This window comes from Pantherophis guttatus, chromosome 18 (assembly GCF_059756535.1).
Source record: "Pantherophis guttatus breed Tessera chromosome 18, ASM5975653v1, whole genome shotgun sequence".
In the NCBI taxonomy this organism is placed as follows: domain Eukaryota; kingdom Metazoa; phylum Chordata; class Lepidosauria; order Squamata; family Colubridae; genus Pantherophis; species Pantherophis guttatus.
Genome location: NC_142080.1, coordinates 14,791,833 through 14,807,988, shown reverse-complemented (window position 1 = coordinate 14,807,988; position 16,156 = coordinate 14,791,833). Strand labels below are relative to the sequence as shown.

Here is a 16,156-nt window from a genome sequence, read left to right as displayed (position 1 = left end):
TAATATTAAAAAATAATAATAAAAATATTATAAAAGACACAAAATTTAAGCAGAATGGGAAAAAAAGATCCGGTGAAGAGCAGGTGTTTATCATTCCTATGCAGTAAACCCGAGGTCTGCCACCGTAACCTCGCTTAGTTCTGGGTTCTGCTGCCTTCCGAGGGATGCCTGTAGCCGTGTGTGCCACTAGCAGGCTTTGGTTTCAATGGTCTCCACTTGCTTTGATTCCTGCCCCTTTCCCAGTTTTCCTACTTCCTTTCCACTCTCACTTCTGCCCATTCCTCTTTTTTCTTCACAGCCCCTGACTTTTAATTCGTTTTACTGGCCCTCCCCGAGACTTGACTTAATTTTTCAGTCAAACGTGGAGAAGTCTTCGGGAAATCTTCCTAGCTCAGAGCCAGGCCATGATTTCCACATCTGGGCACAGATGGCTCTCCTTGTCCCAGAAGCCGCTTTTCAGGCGACCGTGATTTCACGGGTTAACCCCCCTCCTCTGCCTCTCCTCTCCTTCCTTCAGGGGTCTACAACAGCAGCTACGGCCCAGAGTACGCCCACTGCAGCATGACCAAGTGGAACTACCTGGGGAACAGCCTCTCGTACCTGGACTTTGGCTTCCCCATCTTCCTCCTTCAAGATGGAAACGAAAGCGAGGTTATCAAGCAGGTACTGGATTTCGTGGAAACTCTGCCCAACTTCCCTGCAGCAGGATGGACGGGGGGAATGTTTTAAAGCAGGCAAGTAAAGTATTGAAGTTAGTATAGGTAGTCCTCAACTTAGAAGAATTTGGTGACTGTTTGAAGTTACAATGGGCCCAGTGGTTAGAGTGCAGTACCGCAGGTTCCTCCTGCTGTCTGCCGGCTGCCTGCAGTTTGGAAGTTCGAATCTCCCCAGGCTCCAGGTTGACTCAGCCTTCCGTCCTTCCGAGGTGGGTAAAATGAGGAGCCAGATTGTTGGGGGTGATAGGCTGACTGTAAAACTGCTCAGAAAGGGCTGGAAAGCACTGTGAAGAGGCGTATAAATCTAAGTGCCACTGCTCTTCCTTCCTTCCTTCCTTCCTTCCTTCCTTCCTTCCTTCCTTCCTTCCTTCCTTCCTTTCTTTCTTTCTTCTTTCTTCCTTCCTTCCTTCCTTCCTTCCTTCCTTCCTTCCTTCCTTCCTTCCTTCCTAAAAGTTGACTCAGCCTTCCATCCTTCTGAGGTTGGTAAAATGAGGACCCAGATTTTTGGGGGCAAGAGGCTGACTCTGTAAACCGCTTAGAGAGGGCTGTGAAGCCTAAGTCTAAGTGCTATTGCTATTGTTGCAATGGCACTGAAAAATTGACTTATGACCATTTTTCACACTGAACAATGGTTGCAGCATCTCCATGGTCACGTGGTCACAATTCAGAAGCTTGGCAACTGATTCCTATTTATGACGGCACTGTCCTGGAGTTACATGATCCCCTTTTGCGACCTTCTGGCAAGTAAAGTCCATAGGGAAACCAGATTCACTTAACAACCGTGTTGCTAACTTAACAGCTGCAAGAGATTCACTTAACAGCTGAGGGAAGAAAGGTTGTTGAATGGGGCCAAACTCAACCATGGTCTCGCTTAGCAACAGAAATTTTGGGCTCGATTGTGGTCATAAGTCGAGGACTACCTGTACTAAATTGATACTTAATTGCGTGTTTAACTGCCTTTTTCTCAGGGTGGATAAAAATCAATGATTTTTTTTAAAAAAAAAATCAAAAAAATCAGATTTTTTTTATTTAAATCTAATTTTTTTTATTTAAATTGGATTTTTTTGATTTTTATCGAATTTATTTTAATAAAAAACTTTTGGGGTAAAAATCTATCGTAAGATAGTTTTCTATTTAAGATACATAAATAATTTAGTTTATTCAGCATGAAATGGAGCTTGGTTCTGTAGCAGGAGGCTGTATATTCTGCAACCCTGGGACTATCGGTGAGTCAACGGTGGGTCAAAGGAGGAGCAGAGATGACAGTTGCTCTTTAAAAATTATGATTTAAATTGAGTTGATTTAAATCAACCCTTTTTACTAGTGATTTAAATCATGATTTAAATTGTGATTTAAATCAACTCGATTTAAATCAAATCCACCCTGCTTTTTCTACCAATTGAAATCTCCCTGCTTGCTTCTTAGTGCTACCGGAAATACAACACTCCTCAAAACGGTTCTGGGCCGGAATACCCACTTTGCGCCATGCAGCTGTCCTCCCACATGCACGCCGTCACCAGCACCGTAACTTGTATGCGCCGCAGCCTCATTCAGAGCACCTTCAGCCTCAACCCAGGTGAGCCCAGAAGGGTGGAGGTTGGGGTGGGCCGGGCCTCGAACTCAAGGCAAGAATGTCCAGCCTACCTCGCACCAAGGGCTCGTCCCCTCGTCACCTCCCGTCTGGACTATTGTAACGCTCTCTCCATGGGGCTCCCCTTGAGGAGCACTCGGAGGCTCCAACTGGCGCAGAGTGCGGCCGTGCGGGTGGTGATGGGAGCGACTTGGCGTTCCCATGTAACACCCCTCCTGCGCGAGCTGCACTGGCTCCCGGTGGTCTTCCGAGTGCGCTTCAAGGTCTTGGTTATCACCTTCAGAGCGCTCCATGGCTTAGGACTTGGTTATTTGCAGGACCGCCTGCTGCCACCAATAGCCTCCCACCGACCAGTACGCTCTCATAGAGAGGGACTCCTCCGGGTGCCGTCAGCCAAACAGTGTCGACTGGCGGCCCCCAGGGGGAGAGCCTTCTCTGTGGGGGCACCTACCATCTGGAATGAGCTCCCCCCGGAGATACGGAGGATCCCGGATCTGCGCTCCTTCCGTCGCGCGCTCAAGACCTTCCTATTTCATCAAGCTGGCCTGACCTGAATTTTCCTCTTTTAAATGGGAATTTTAAATTTGGTTTTAAATTATTGGGGTTTTAAAATGGTTCAGCCAAATTTATTTAATCTGTTTTATCTCTATTTTAAATTTTGTATCTATATGTTTTATTTTATGGCTGTTCACCGCCCTGAGTCCTTCGGGAGTCGGGCGGTATACAAATTTAATTAATAATAATAATAATAATAATAATAATAATAAAGGGCTGCTCAAGCATGCCGAGGGCGAACTCCCTAGAGTGGGGAAGCTTAGGCAGAAATAGGTTTTAGCATTCTTTCATTGGGATTATATTTATTTATTTAGCGTATGGTTGGTCACACACAGTATTAAAACACTTCATTTTTACAGGTTAAAAACAATTAAAACAATAAAAAAGCAGTAAGAAAACCTAAAAGGAAAACAGAAATAACATTTCAAAGTTTAATGTCGAGTTTGGAGATCCAGTCAGTAGCTGCCGTTGTTATGCAGAGGAGGTCCCTAGAATCTCCTGGATACCTTCTGTTAGGGCATTCCCTCACTATATGCTGGATAGTCTGTCGAGGGGCCCCGCAATCACATTGTGCTGAAGGTGTCTTTCCCCATTTATACAGGGAGTCAGCACACACCCCATGAGTTGTTCGAATTCTATTATATGTCACCCATATGTGTCGGGGTAGGCTAAATCCTGGAGGTCTACTACTAGGACTGATATGCTCGGAGACATCTTGGGGGGAACAGTTGTTCCACGCCTCCATCCACTTTTGTGTGGTGTTCTGATGATCGGCCATCAACTTACGCGCTGTCAAGATTGGTGGGTTTCTTGACTTTAATCGGCATCTTAAGAGATCAGGAATGTATCCATGTATGGTAGAGAGGAATTTAATAGGATCTTACTATACTCCCGAATGAGAGCTTCTTGTCGTCGTAAGCGCGGGGGGAGTATGTGACTAAGAACTGGTAACCAGTAACTAGGTATAGATTTTATGCACCCAGTAATTAGCCTCATCGTATGATTAAGTTGAATATCAATAAGTCCTGTATGTGAGCTGTTTATCCATACAGGTGCCCAGTATTCCGCTGCACATCGGAGAGTTGGGGCTGAAGCTCCCCAAGTTGTTCCGCATAGTTTTTGTAGGATGTTATTTCTGCTGTTAACCTTGGCAGCCATATTCTGGATATGTTTCTTAAATGACAGAGTCCTGCCTAAGGTGACCCCCAGGTATTTTAGTGTTGCCTCGTATGGGAGCAGTTTGTTATTTAGGTATACATTGAGTTCTCTTTTTGCCAATTTGTTATTGAGGTGAAAACATGATGTAACTGTTTTACTTACACTTGGGATTAACCTCCATTGGTGGAAGTATGTGCTCAAAGTTGTAAGGTCAGCTGTAAGTACGCCTTCTGTAGTTTCGATGTCCTTGTGGCTATATGCTAATGCCAGGTCATCAGCATAAGATAACTTTTTTGATATCATGGGTGGTATATCAGAAATGTATAGATTAAATAGAGATGGAGCCATCCATCCAATTGGGATTATAGGATTGTAGCCAGTGGTTTTAGGAAGGTCTCTCTTCTGTTGTATTAAATTGTAATTCCATACCACACCTGGAGGGACTCTGGAAGTCGAAGCGAAATTCCGGGGCTGCCCTGAGTCAAGCCATTCTTTCTTAGAAGACCCCTATTCTTGGGGATATTCTGCCTTATCTATTGCACTTAGCAACCTTTCAAAGTTATTGGAAGTTGTTCAGAATTGTTGGGTTGTTCAGAAGTTGTGGCTGCTCCATCACTGGAGGCTTTGAAGAAGAGCTTGGACGGCCATGTATCTGGAATGGCGTAAGCTCTCCTGCTTGAGCAGGGGGCTGGACTGGAAGACCTCCAAGATCCATTCCAACCTTGTAGTTTTATTCTAACTCTACTGTTGGATTCCCTGTGGATGAACTAAGACATCATCTTAAACCATAGTGCAGCTGATTTGGTGCAGCATTGTGTATTCTCTGAATGCCAAAACTTAATCTGAATTGAGGGTTTAGCTCATTTCATGAACACATCAGTATGTCCAGGATGATCAAATTGGGGCCAGAGATGAAACTTCCCATAACCATGTTGTTCTGTTCTGTTCTGTTCTGTTCTGTTCTGTTCTGTTCTGTTCTGTTCTGGCTTCCAACAAGTAAAATCAATGAGGGAAGCCAAGTTCACTTAATCACTGCACAATAACCTTAAAATCAGACATGACTCGCTTAATGACCGCATCACTTAGTGACAGAGGTTCCAGTCTCAGTTGTGGTTGTATGTCAAGCACTCCCTGCACCCTGTTTGCCATGATTTCTGGCTTTTGGGGAACAAGATCGAGCTGGCTGTTTTCAGCATTTCCGGATGGCCTTTCTGCTTGTGGCACTCTGGGCAGCTGGCAAAACTCTCGCTGAAGAGCTAAAGTGGAGCCCCACAAGTCCCCCATGGCTGGTGCTGGGTGGGTGGCACTTCCCGGGCTCATGAAATGGGCAGTGGTGTCACGCTCGCTGCCTTCCATGGAGGACCTGTCTACTGCACGAATCCAAAAGAGGGCCGGGAAAATACCTACAGACCCCTCACATCCTGAACACAAACTCCTTCAACCCCTACCCTCAAAACGAGGCTATAGAGCACTGCACACCAGAACGACTAGACACAAGGACAGTTTTTTCCCCAACGCCATCACTCTGCTAAACGAATAATTCCCTCAACACTGTCAAACTATTCACTAAGACTGTTACTATTCTTCTTCTCAGCCTTCCTATCACCATCTCCTTCTCTTCTTATGACTGTAACCTTGTTGCTTGTATCTTTACCCTTTATATTATTTTATTTAGTTTGCTAGTATGATTTGATTGCTTATTTAGTATCCTATGACTATCACTAAGTGTTGTAGCTTATGATTCTTGATGAATGTCTTTTTTGTTATGTACACTGAGAGTTTATGCACCGAAGACAAATTCCTTGTGTGTCCAACCACATTTGGCCAATAAAGAATTCTATTCTATTCAGAAGTGGTCTGTGATCCTCTCGCCGATTATAACATCTGGAGCACGGTGCGGCCGGTGAACAATTCAGAGAAGCTGGATCCGAAAAGTGTCATCATTGCTTCCTCTCGAGTAAGTGTGGCTGGGCTGGGCCGGGGGAATCCAGTTTAATTTTCTTCTTTCATTTACTTATTATTTATATCCCGCCTTTATTTCTTTTGTGAACAATTCAAGGCAGCGAACACAATCTAATACGCCTTCCTCTTCCTATGTTTCGTACAACAACAACCCTGTGAGGTGGGCTGGGCTGAGAGAAAGCAGGAAGCCCCCTCTTTTCTGCATTGGGAAGCAAAGGCAGCCTTGGGGAATTCGGGAATTCTTGCGTGAAATGATCGCGCTCCTTTGTTTTTCTTTTCCTTGTTTTAATATAACTTGGAAGGTGTATTTTTTACCCCCACTTGGAACTGCTTTGAAGGCCAGATTCCAAAAAGGAGGTGGAAATAGGGTGTCAATTTAAAACGCCCAAAATAGTTTTTGGCAGCCTGGGCACCTTCCAGACAGCCCACCCCCAGAAATCTCCAGCCAGCATGATTTAGGAATTCTGGAAGTGGGACTTCTAGTTCCTCAAGGAGATTGAGCAAGGCTGGCCTAAAATGACAAATTACGCAGATTATAAACATCATGCAGAGAGTCCTCAAATTACAACAGTTTAGTGACCTTTCGAAGTTACAACAGCACTGGAAAAAAAGTGACTTCTGACTGCTTTTCACACTTAAGCCCCCCACCCCCCGGGTCACGTGATCACAATCCGCACCCTTGGTAATGGGTTCATATTGACATATTGCAGAGTCCTGGAGGGAGGGGCTGTCACGTGATCCCCTTTGGCGACCTGATGAGCAGAGTCAACAGGAAAAAGCCAGATTCACTTAACAACCCATGTTGTTAAGACACACATCTTAACTGCAGTGAATCGCTTAACGGAGGCAAGAAGAATTGCAAAAACGGGCAAAACCTACCTAACAAATGTCCCACCGAATAACAGAAATGTTAGGCTCAATTGTGGTCGTAAATTGGGGACTGCCTGTATTTCTTTTTTTTTATGCCAGGAACGAGCCAATGTGGAGCAGGGCAGTGTTTTAAGTTGAAAAAGCAAGCAGAAAAATAGCTGAACTGAAAGGGACCTTGGAGGTCGTCTAGCCCAACCCCTTAGTCAACCAGGGAACCTTACACCATTCTGGACAAATGTCTCTCCAATTTCTTCTTTAAAGTGTTGGAGCACCCACAACTTCTGGTGGCAAGCTGTTCTACTGGTTAATTGTTCTCACTGTCAGGCAATTTCTCCTTAGTTCCAGATTGCTTCTCTCCTTGATGAGTTTCCATCCATTAATTCTTGTCCTTCCTTCTGGTGCTTTGAAGAATAGTTTGACTGCCCTCTTGTTTATGGCAGCCCCTCAAATACTGGAAGACTGCTATCATGTCACCTTCTTTTCATTAAACTAGACATGCCCAATTCTGCAAGCATAATTCAAACATTTTAGCCTCCGGTCCCCATCTATATAAAGAGGAGGAGCTCAAAAAGGCACAGCTGGGGGGCCATTTTCCCCCAGGTCTTGCTTGATGAGGTGACTAGAAGGAGGGGCAGCTCCCTCCAGCCGTGGCCCTCTGAGGACTCAATGGAAGTCTTAGTGCAGAGGTCAGTCTCTTCAGGCACCAGCTGCCGTTTCTGAAAATCTACATGAGCTCGTTTCGACACGCCGGATAAATTTTTAATTTCAATTTGATTCAGAAAATTAAAATACAAAAACCCCAAATGGGGGGAAATTGCAAAGATAAAACAAACTAAACGAACACATTAAAAAAAGAAAGTAAGTTTAAAGGATGAAAAACAAAGACACACGTTATCCTGACATATCTATTGCAACAATAATAGCTTTCCCCTCCCTTTGCGAAACGGGTCCAAAATGCATAACCTGCCGGGTGGATTTCGACCCTATACTTCCAGCAAACGAATGAAAAATAGATTTGGGGGCTGAACGGCTGCCATCTGGGCATGAAGCCGGCGCTTTGAACCAGGCACAGAAACTGCCAGGCTGACTTTGGGGAGAGAAACGCTGGCAGAGTCTCCGAACTGGCCGGACCGTCTTCTTTGCTTTTCTTCCTGGCAGATCGACAGCCACTCTTTTTTCTGGAACGTGGCCCCCGGGGCAGAGAGTGCCGTGGCTTCCTTTGTCACCCTCCTCGCTGCAGCTGAAGCCATCCATAAAATCCCTGATGTTCAGTCGCTGCCCAAAAACATCATGTTTGCCTTCTTCCAGGGGGTAAGTTCTCCCTCTCTCTCTCTCTTTTTTTTCCTGCTCTCTGCAGTTTGAAACAGATCTCTGATTTATTTGTTTTGTTTGTTTATGAAATTTATTTGCTGCCTATCTCGTATCCAACAACTCTGGGCAGTTTCAAAATAATAACAGAGGAACAGAGTTGGAAGGGACCTTGGAGGTCATATAGTCCAGCAGGAGACCCTACACCAGTGATGGGATTCAGCCAGTTCGCACCACTTCGGGAGAACCAGTTGTTAACTTTATGAGCAGTTTGGAAAACTGATTGTTGGAGGAAATCATTAGGGCAGAGAACCAGTTGTTAAATTACTTGAATCCCACCATTTCAGACAAATGGTTGTCCAGTCTTCTTAATAGCATTCAGAACTTCTGGAGGGAAGCTGTTCCACTGATTAATTGTTCTAACTGTCAGGAAATTCCTCCTCCAGGTCGCCTCTCTCCTTTGTTAGTTTCCATCCATTGCTTCTTGTCCTGCCTTCAGGTGTTTGGAAAAATAGCTTGACCCCCTCCTCTCTGTGGCAGCCCCTCAGATATTGGAAGAGTGCTATCATGTCACCCCTACTCCTTCTTTTCATTAGACCAGACATACCCAATTCCAGCAATCGCTCTTCATATGTTTCAGCCTCCAGCCCACTAATCATTTTTGTTGCTCTTCTTATTAAAACATTAACGTCATTGATCATAAAAAAAACAACAACCCAGAGCAGATAAAAATGATTCAGTCCCTGGAACCTGTGGCTGGACCTGGAAGGTCTTGCTTTTCTGAAATCTCGTGGAGTGACCATGCGCCCCGTCCACCGTTGCACGTCTCGTTGGAACCAATTTCCATGGTGTTTGCAAAGCAGAGAAAGCTGACTTGGGAAATAAGATTTGCATTGGAGGGCTTTGTCGCTCTCAGCTAGGAAATATCACGCTCGGCAAGGGCAGAATTTCCCCTGGGAAATGAATGAAACAGCTCAAGAGAGAGAGAGAGAGAGGCAGATGCCGCTAATCCCAGCTCCACTGCAGAATTAGCCAGGGATGGGTGAGAAGGTTCGGGAGTAAGTAAATAGGAAGAGCTGGCAGGGTTTTTGGGGGAGATGGTTGAAATCAGCGTTTCTCAACCTGGGCAATTTGAAAAGGGATGGACTTCAACTCCCAGAATTCCCCAGGCCGCATGGGGAGTTTGTTAATTTCTACCAGAAGCATCACAAAATGAAGCATACCATATGACAAACTTTAAAATATAAAACGCAAAGTTAAAATATATGCAAATTAAACAGATCTTGCCCAGAAACTAGCAATATTAACCTGAGAGTTGAAATCCACCCACCTTTAAATAGCTCAGCTTGAGAAAACTGTTAGGCTCCAAAACAAATCTCGATATTTAGAGCAGCGTTTCTCAACCCCAGCACCTATTAAGATGGGCGGACTTCCATTCCCAGAATTCCCCAGCCAGCCACGCCGGCTGCCTTAAAGAGATCTCAACCTACATTCTCCACCTTGCATAACATCTGGGAAACAAACGTGGGAAGTGCATCGATATCTTAAAGAGGCATCACAGCTTTCCTGAAACAGGAAATGCCCAACTTCACTTCCCAGAATTCCCAGCAGCTGGCAGGCAGGCCCAGGGGATTCTGGGAAATGGAAGCCCGGCTCATTGAGAGCATCTCGGGCTGCAGCAAATCGGGGCAGAGTGCAAGAGACGGATCTCTCTGGAAGGGAAGCTTGAGGGTTTATTGTGCATCCTAACCCTGGGGGGAAAAAGTGGGTACAGGCAGTCCTCAAGTTACGACCACAACTGAGCCCAACGTTTCCATTGCTTAGCAAGACAGCTAAGTCCGCCTTTGCTGGCCGCCTATGATCTTTCCTGCTGCAGTTGTTAAGCAACACGGTCGTTAAGCGAGTCCGGGTTCCTCCATTGACTTTGCTGGTCAGAAGGTCACAAAAAGAGATCATGCAACTGTCATAGATATGAGTCAGTAGCCAAGTTTCCAAATTTTGATCCGGTGACCACGGGGACGCAGCAACGGTCGTAAATGTGAAAAACAGTCGCAAGCACAACCCTTTAAAGTGCTGCTGTAACTTTGGTCATTGAGCGAGTGGTTGTAACTCAAGGACTGCCTGTGATTTCTTCATTTGAGGGTGCTGGGACAACAATTGAAACAATTGAGGAAAAGCCACTTGTTTTGGGGAAAGGAACATTCCTGGGAGCAGCAGGCAGACGAGCCAAAGCCAGTTGGACTTTTCAGAATGTGTAGCCGGAAAGGCCGTTTCCTGCAGCCCGTGGGCAGCAGCTGTGGGCAGTGCGGTATCCCCACGGGGGCAGGAAAAGACCCTTCTCCCTCGCCCGTCCCCCTAGCAACTGGCACACGCAGGCCCTCCATCTCCAAACACGGAGTCACGTGGAGCGGATTAAAAATATATGTGCACACTGAAGCAAAAAGGCAGTTAATTTGGAGCAACGGCAGCTGCCGAAAGCCAAGAGGATATTTGAAGAGGGGAGGGGGGAGGGGGAGGAGGGGGGTGGTTAGCAGCTGATGTCCCCCTCCAGGCATGAGTTGGGTGGGTGGGTGGGGGAGCTGAGTTCGAGCAGCGCTGTCAACTTTACAGGAGCTTCTGTAAAACAATTCCTCCTCCTGTTGTTTCCACCACTGATGTGTTGGGGGATTGGCAGTGGTGCTTTTCCTGAGAGGGCCGCACAATTTGGCCTTGTACAGTTGTGATTGTGCAAGAAGAAGAAGTCGTAAACTGGATTGGTGTGACTCGCTTAAGAACCCCCCCCCTCTTGCTTAGCAACAGAAATCCTGGCCAATCACCGCGAGACAGTGAGTTCTAGTCTCACCTTAGCCACAAAAGCTGGCTGGGTAACTTTGGGTCAGTCACTGCCTCTCAGCCCAGCCCACCTCACAGGGTTGTCGTTATTGGGAAAATAGGAGTAAGGAGGTGTGTTGAATATGGAATATAGAATAACAGCGTTGGAAGGGACCTTGGAGGTCTTCTAGTCCAACCCCCTGCTTAGGCAGGAAACCCTGCACCACTTCAGACAAATGGTTATCCAATCTCTTCTTAAAAAGCTCCATAGATGGGGCATCCACAACTTCTGGAGGCAAGTCTTTCCACTGATTATTGTCACTGCCAGGAAATTTCTTCTTAGTTCCAGGTTGCTTCTCTCCTTGATCAGTTTCCATCCATCGCTTCTTATTCAGCCTTCAGGTGCCTTGGAAAATACCTTGACCTCCTTCCTCCTCTCTATGGCAGCCCCTCAAATATTGGAAGATGCTCTCCTGTCTCCCCTGGTCCTTCTCTTCACTAGACTAGCCAGGCCCAGTTTCTGCAACCGTTCTTCATTGTATGTTTGAGCCTCCAGTCCCCTCATCATCCTGGTTACTCTTCTCTGCACTTTTTCTAGAGTCTCAACTTCTTTTTTATATCATGGCGACCAAAACTGGATGCAGGATTCCAAGTGTGGCCTTACCAAGACCTTATAAAGTGACATTAGCACTTCACGTGATCCTGATTCTATGCCTCTGTTCACCATTTTGAGTTATTTGCAAAAATAATGGAGCCAGGATAGAAATAAATAAACGTGGCAGATTAACGGGGCCGTTCCTTGCTGTGGCTGGATTACTCTGTCCCTTTTTTGAGAGGACCCTTTCTGGATTTCCCTCCCCTCCTCAGGAGACCTTCGACTACATCGGCAGCTCCCGCATGGTGTATGATATGCAGAACGACCGCTTTCCCATCAAGCTGGAGAACATCGACTCCTTCCTGGAGTTGAGCCAGGTGAGAAGAGCCCAGCCGAGGCTGTTTGGTGTCTTCACCTGGCTGTGTTTGGGGTGTTGGCTGTCATTTCCCAATTTTGGAACCTGGGACTGGAAGAGAGCTACACAGAGAGTTGGGTCTTTGAAACATGACAATGCCCAGACGGGAGACGGGTGGAAGCCTCACAGAATAGAGTGCAGAATATCTTCATTGCAAATGACAGTGTCTTAAATTTAGAACCAGCATGGCACTTCTGCTTGTAAATCTAAGGCCTCCGATAGGGTCTTGGTCCTTCTAGGCGCTGGCCTAGAAAGCAACAGGTTGTGAGTTCTTGTCCTCCCTAAAGCATGAAATCCAAGTGGGTGACTTTGGGCCAATCACCAGAAAACTGGGAGTTCTAGTCCAGCCTTAGGCATGAAATCCATGTAGGTGACTTTGGGCCAATCACCAGGAGACTGGGAGTTCTAGTCCAGCCTTAAGCATGAAAGCCGGCTGGGTGACTTTGGGCCAATCACCAGGAGACTGGGAGTTCTAGTCCAGCCTTAGGCATGAAATCCAAGTGGGTGACTTTGGGCCAATCACCAGGAGACTGGGAGTTCTAGTCCAGCCTTAAGCATGAAAGCCGGCTGGATGACTTTGGGCCAATCACCAGGAGACTGGGAGTTCTAGTCCAGCATTAGGCATGAAATCCATGTAGGTGACTTTGGGCCGGTCCCTCTCTCTCGACCCAACCCACTTCACAGGGATGTTGTTTTGGGAAAAACAGGCGACAGGAGATTAGATTTACTGCAGATTAGGTAGATTAAGGGATTTAGCCGTCGTCTCTCTTTGGCTCTGTTTTGGGATAATTCACGGGAGATTATTTAGCGTTTTTGATTCCAGCATTACCCACCACAGAATGATTCAGTTGAAACAAAAGAGCTTCCAACCGAACGTGCCTTGCTTGCCCCAACAGAGCAAACTCTTGAGTTCATTTCAAAATATATGCCAGGAATTTACACACATGCACTGTATTTTTCGGAGTATAAGACGCAGCTTAGTTTTTGGGAAGGAAAATAGGGGGAAAAATCTGCCTACCAGGTATTCATCTGGCTAGCGTCCTTAGTCTGGTCAGCTTCAGCACATTAGTTTGCTGATTGTGAGCACACTTGTGCACTTTTTATCCCCTACTTGGGGATAAAAATCAGCTTCTAAAGCACAGCTGAGAGGGAGCAGCAATGAGAAAAGCAGGCAAACCACGGAGATCGCTTCACTCGCTAGCATCTCATTAGGACTGAAAAAAAGCTTTGAAAAAGCTACATTCGGAGTATAAAATGCACCCAAATTTTCAGCCTCTTTTAGGGGGGGGGAAAGTGTGTTTTATAATCCAAAAAATAGGGTAATATAAATGGTTTACCTTTGCTCCTCCTTGTGCCAATTCAGTGCAAATCGCAGTGTGTGGATGCATCCGTGTGTGTTGTGTGTCAGATTTGGCAACAGCTGATTTTTTAAAAAAGTTGCCGCCCCCTGTTAACCTGGGGAAGTTGCTTTCCCTCAGTGAGGACTTCCAGCCTGTCTCTGGCTCTGCCTTTGCTGCCCGTGGGAGGCTCCGTTGGGAAAAAAAAATCCCAGGCAATCTTGCACATGTGCTCATCGTGCTCCGTCTGTTGCAGGTTGCGCTCCGGAGTAACGCCTCCCTGTGGATGCACACGGATCCCGTCTCGCGAAAGACCCCCGAGATTGAGGTAGGGGAGTTTGCTTGGCTGCCTGGTCCGTCCTTCCTTCCTTCCTTCCTTCCTTCCTTCCTTCCTTCCTTCCTTCCTTCCTTCCTTCCTTCCTTCCCTGCTCACAAGAAAGATGGTGATGTTGGCTTCCGACGGGTCCTTATGGATCCATGGCTCCGGGCCTTGACTGCAGCAGGACAGTGTCCGACGGCCATCTGCTGGGAGGCTCGTGGGCTTCCTCGGACAGTTGGTTGGCCACGGCCGGAGCAGATGGCTGGGTTAGGTGGGCCAGGGGTCTGATCCAGCACGGCCAGCTTCGGCTCTGATGTCCCTGGCATCTCTGCTGAACGCCACATGGCCCGTTCTGCTCCTCACGTCACTGAGGACACGTTGACAGACACTGGCTTTCCTCTTTCTTCTTCTTCTTCTTTTTTTTTTTGCCACTGTAGAAAGTGTCCCTCACCCGAGGGTCAGCATCTCCTCCTCCACTCCACACACACCCCTCTAGCACTGAAGATGTTATCTACTTGGGCAATGAAACATCTGCAAGAAAACCACCAGGCTCAGAAAGCCCCAACAACCCCATAGTTGTTCTCCTCCTCCCCTCCCTCCCTCCCTCCACAAACCCTTCTAGCACTGATGATGTTCCCTAGTTGGGTCATGAAATGTCAGCCAAGCTCAGAGAGTACCAAGGACCCCACAGTTCTCCTCCTCCTCCTCCTCCACCTCCTTTCTATCACTGATAATATTACCTAGTTGGGTAATGAAACATCTTCAAGAAAACCACCAAGCTCAGAGAGCACCAAGAACTCCACGGTCCTTTTCTTCCTCCTCCTCCTCCTCCTCCTCCTCCTCCTCCTCCTCCTCCTCCTCCTCCTCCTCCTCCTCCTCCCAGGCCATTTCCTGCCTGAAGGTGGTCCCCTCTGCTGTGCTGCTGCCTTTGCTCCCTCAGCTAGTGGGAGAACCTGTGACCTTCTTCCTCAACATGCAAAGGCTGCCTTTCTGCTCCTGGTCAGATCCAGTTGATGCTCCTCACCAGCACCTTCCAACCAGGGTGGCCTTCTCCTGTGTCTCCCAAGCCCTTGTGTTTCCTTTCCTCTCGGGGGCTGCATCCCTTCTCCCGGGCAACAGCCATCCAATGCCCCCTCCCCTTGCTTTCCTCCAAACTTTCTCAGTTCCCACATTTTCCAAGAGGTCTTTGGGACCGTTCCTTACTTCTCATCTTTGGCCAAAACGAACCTTGGGGAGATGGTACTCTTCTACTCTTATTTATTCATTCATTCATTCATTCATTCATTTATTTAATTTATATACCACCCTTCTCCCAAAGGGACTCAGGGCAGTGTACAGCCAGCATAAAACCCACAAATATAAAATTTAAAAAACAGTTTAAAAATATTAAATAGTTTAGCCCATAATTAAAATAAACAATCCAATTTAAATGTTTAAAAAAGAATTAACAAATAAAATTTAAAAATTAGGCCAGCCCGGCTTGTTGAAATAAAAGCGTCTTGAGGGCCCGGCGGAAGGTGCGCAAGTTGGGAATCCTCCACATCTCAGGGGGCAATTCGTTCCAGAGGGCAGGAGCCCCCACAGAGAAGGCTCTCCTCCTGGGGGGTCGCCAGCCAACATTGCTTGGCCGACGGCATCCGGAGGAGCCCCTCTCTGTGGGAGCAAGTTGGCCAGTGGGAGGCTATTGGTAGCAGCAGGCGGTCTTGTAAATACCCGGATCCTAAGACATGGAGCGCTCTAAAGGTGGTAACGAATACCTTGAATCGCACCCGAAGGACCACAGGAAGCCAGTGCAGCTTGCGCAGGAGAGGTGTTACATGGGAGCGCCATGACGCTCCCATAACCACCCGTGCGGCCGCATTCTGGACCAGTTGGAGCCTCCAGGTGCTCTTCAGGGGGAGCCCCATGTAGAGAGCATTACAATAGTCCAGGTGGGAAGTGACGAGGGCATGAGTGACCGTGCGTAGGGAGTCCCAATCCAGAAAGGAATGCAACTGGCGGATCAGGCGAACCTTATAAAAAAAAACCCTGGCCATGGCCGTTACGTGTTCTTCTAAGGACAGCCGTGCATCCAGGAGGACAGCCAAGTTGCGAGCCCTCTCCGTGGGGGCCAATGACTCACCCCCAGTAGTCAGAGATGGCACCACCTGACTATATCGGGACGCCGGAAGCCACAGCCACTCGGTTTTGGACGGGTTGAGCTTGAATCTGTTTCTCCCCATCCAGATCCGCACGGCCTCCAGACACCGGGACATCACTTCAAGGGCATCGTTGGGGTGGTTCGGGGTGGAGATGTACAGCTAGGTGTCATCAGCATCCTGGTGGAACTGCACCCCAAAACCACGGATGATCTCACCCAGCGGCTTCACATAAATGTTGAACAGAAGAGGCGAGAGGACCGACCCTTGCGGCACCCCACACATGAGGCACCTCGAGGTCGACCTCTGGCCTCCCGTCAACACAAACTGCGACCAGTCAGAGAGAAAGGAGGAGAACCACCGCAACATGGTGCCTCCCAC

The 16,156-nt window shown here is 47.3% G+C and overlaps 1 protein-coding gene across 2 annotated transcripts in view; it reads left to right on the top strand.

Annotated features, from left to right (window-relative positions):
• The window catches only part of NCSTN (nicastrin), a 37,466-nt gene that overhangs the window by 7,532 nt on the left and 13,778 nt on the right, over positions 1–16,156 (top strand). The window contains exons 5-10 of one of the 2 annotated variants that reach the window (XM_034426329.3): positions 518–663; positions 2,142–2,292; positions 5,871–5,977; positions 8,011–8,163; positions 11,839–11,943; positions 13,575–13,646. In XM_034426329.3, coding sequence (XP_034282220.1) covers positions 518–663; positions 2,142–2,292; positions 5,871–5,977; positions 8,011–8,163; positions 11,839–11,943; positions 13,575–13,646 — 734 coding nt within the window. The remainder of the gene's footprint in view (positions 1–517; positions 664–2,141; positions 2,293–5,870; positions 5,978–8,010; positions 8,164–11,838; positions 11,944–13,574; positions 13,647–16,156) is intronic. The other variant, XM_087881149.1, reaches the window with a different exon arrangement.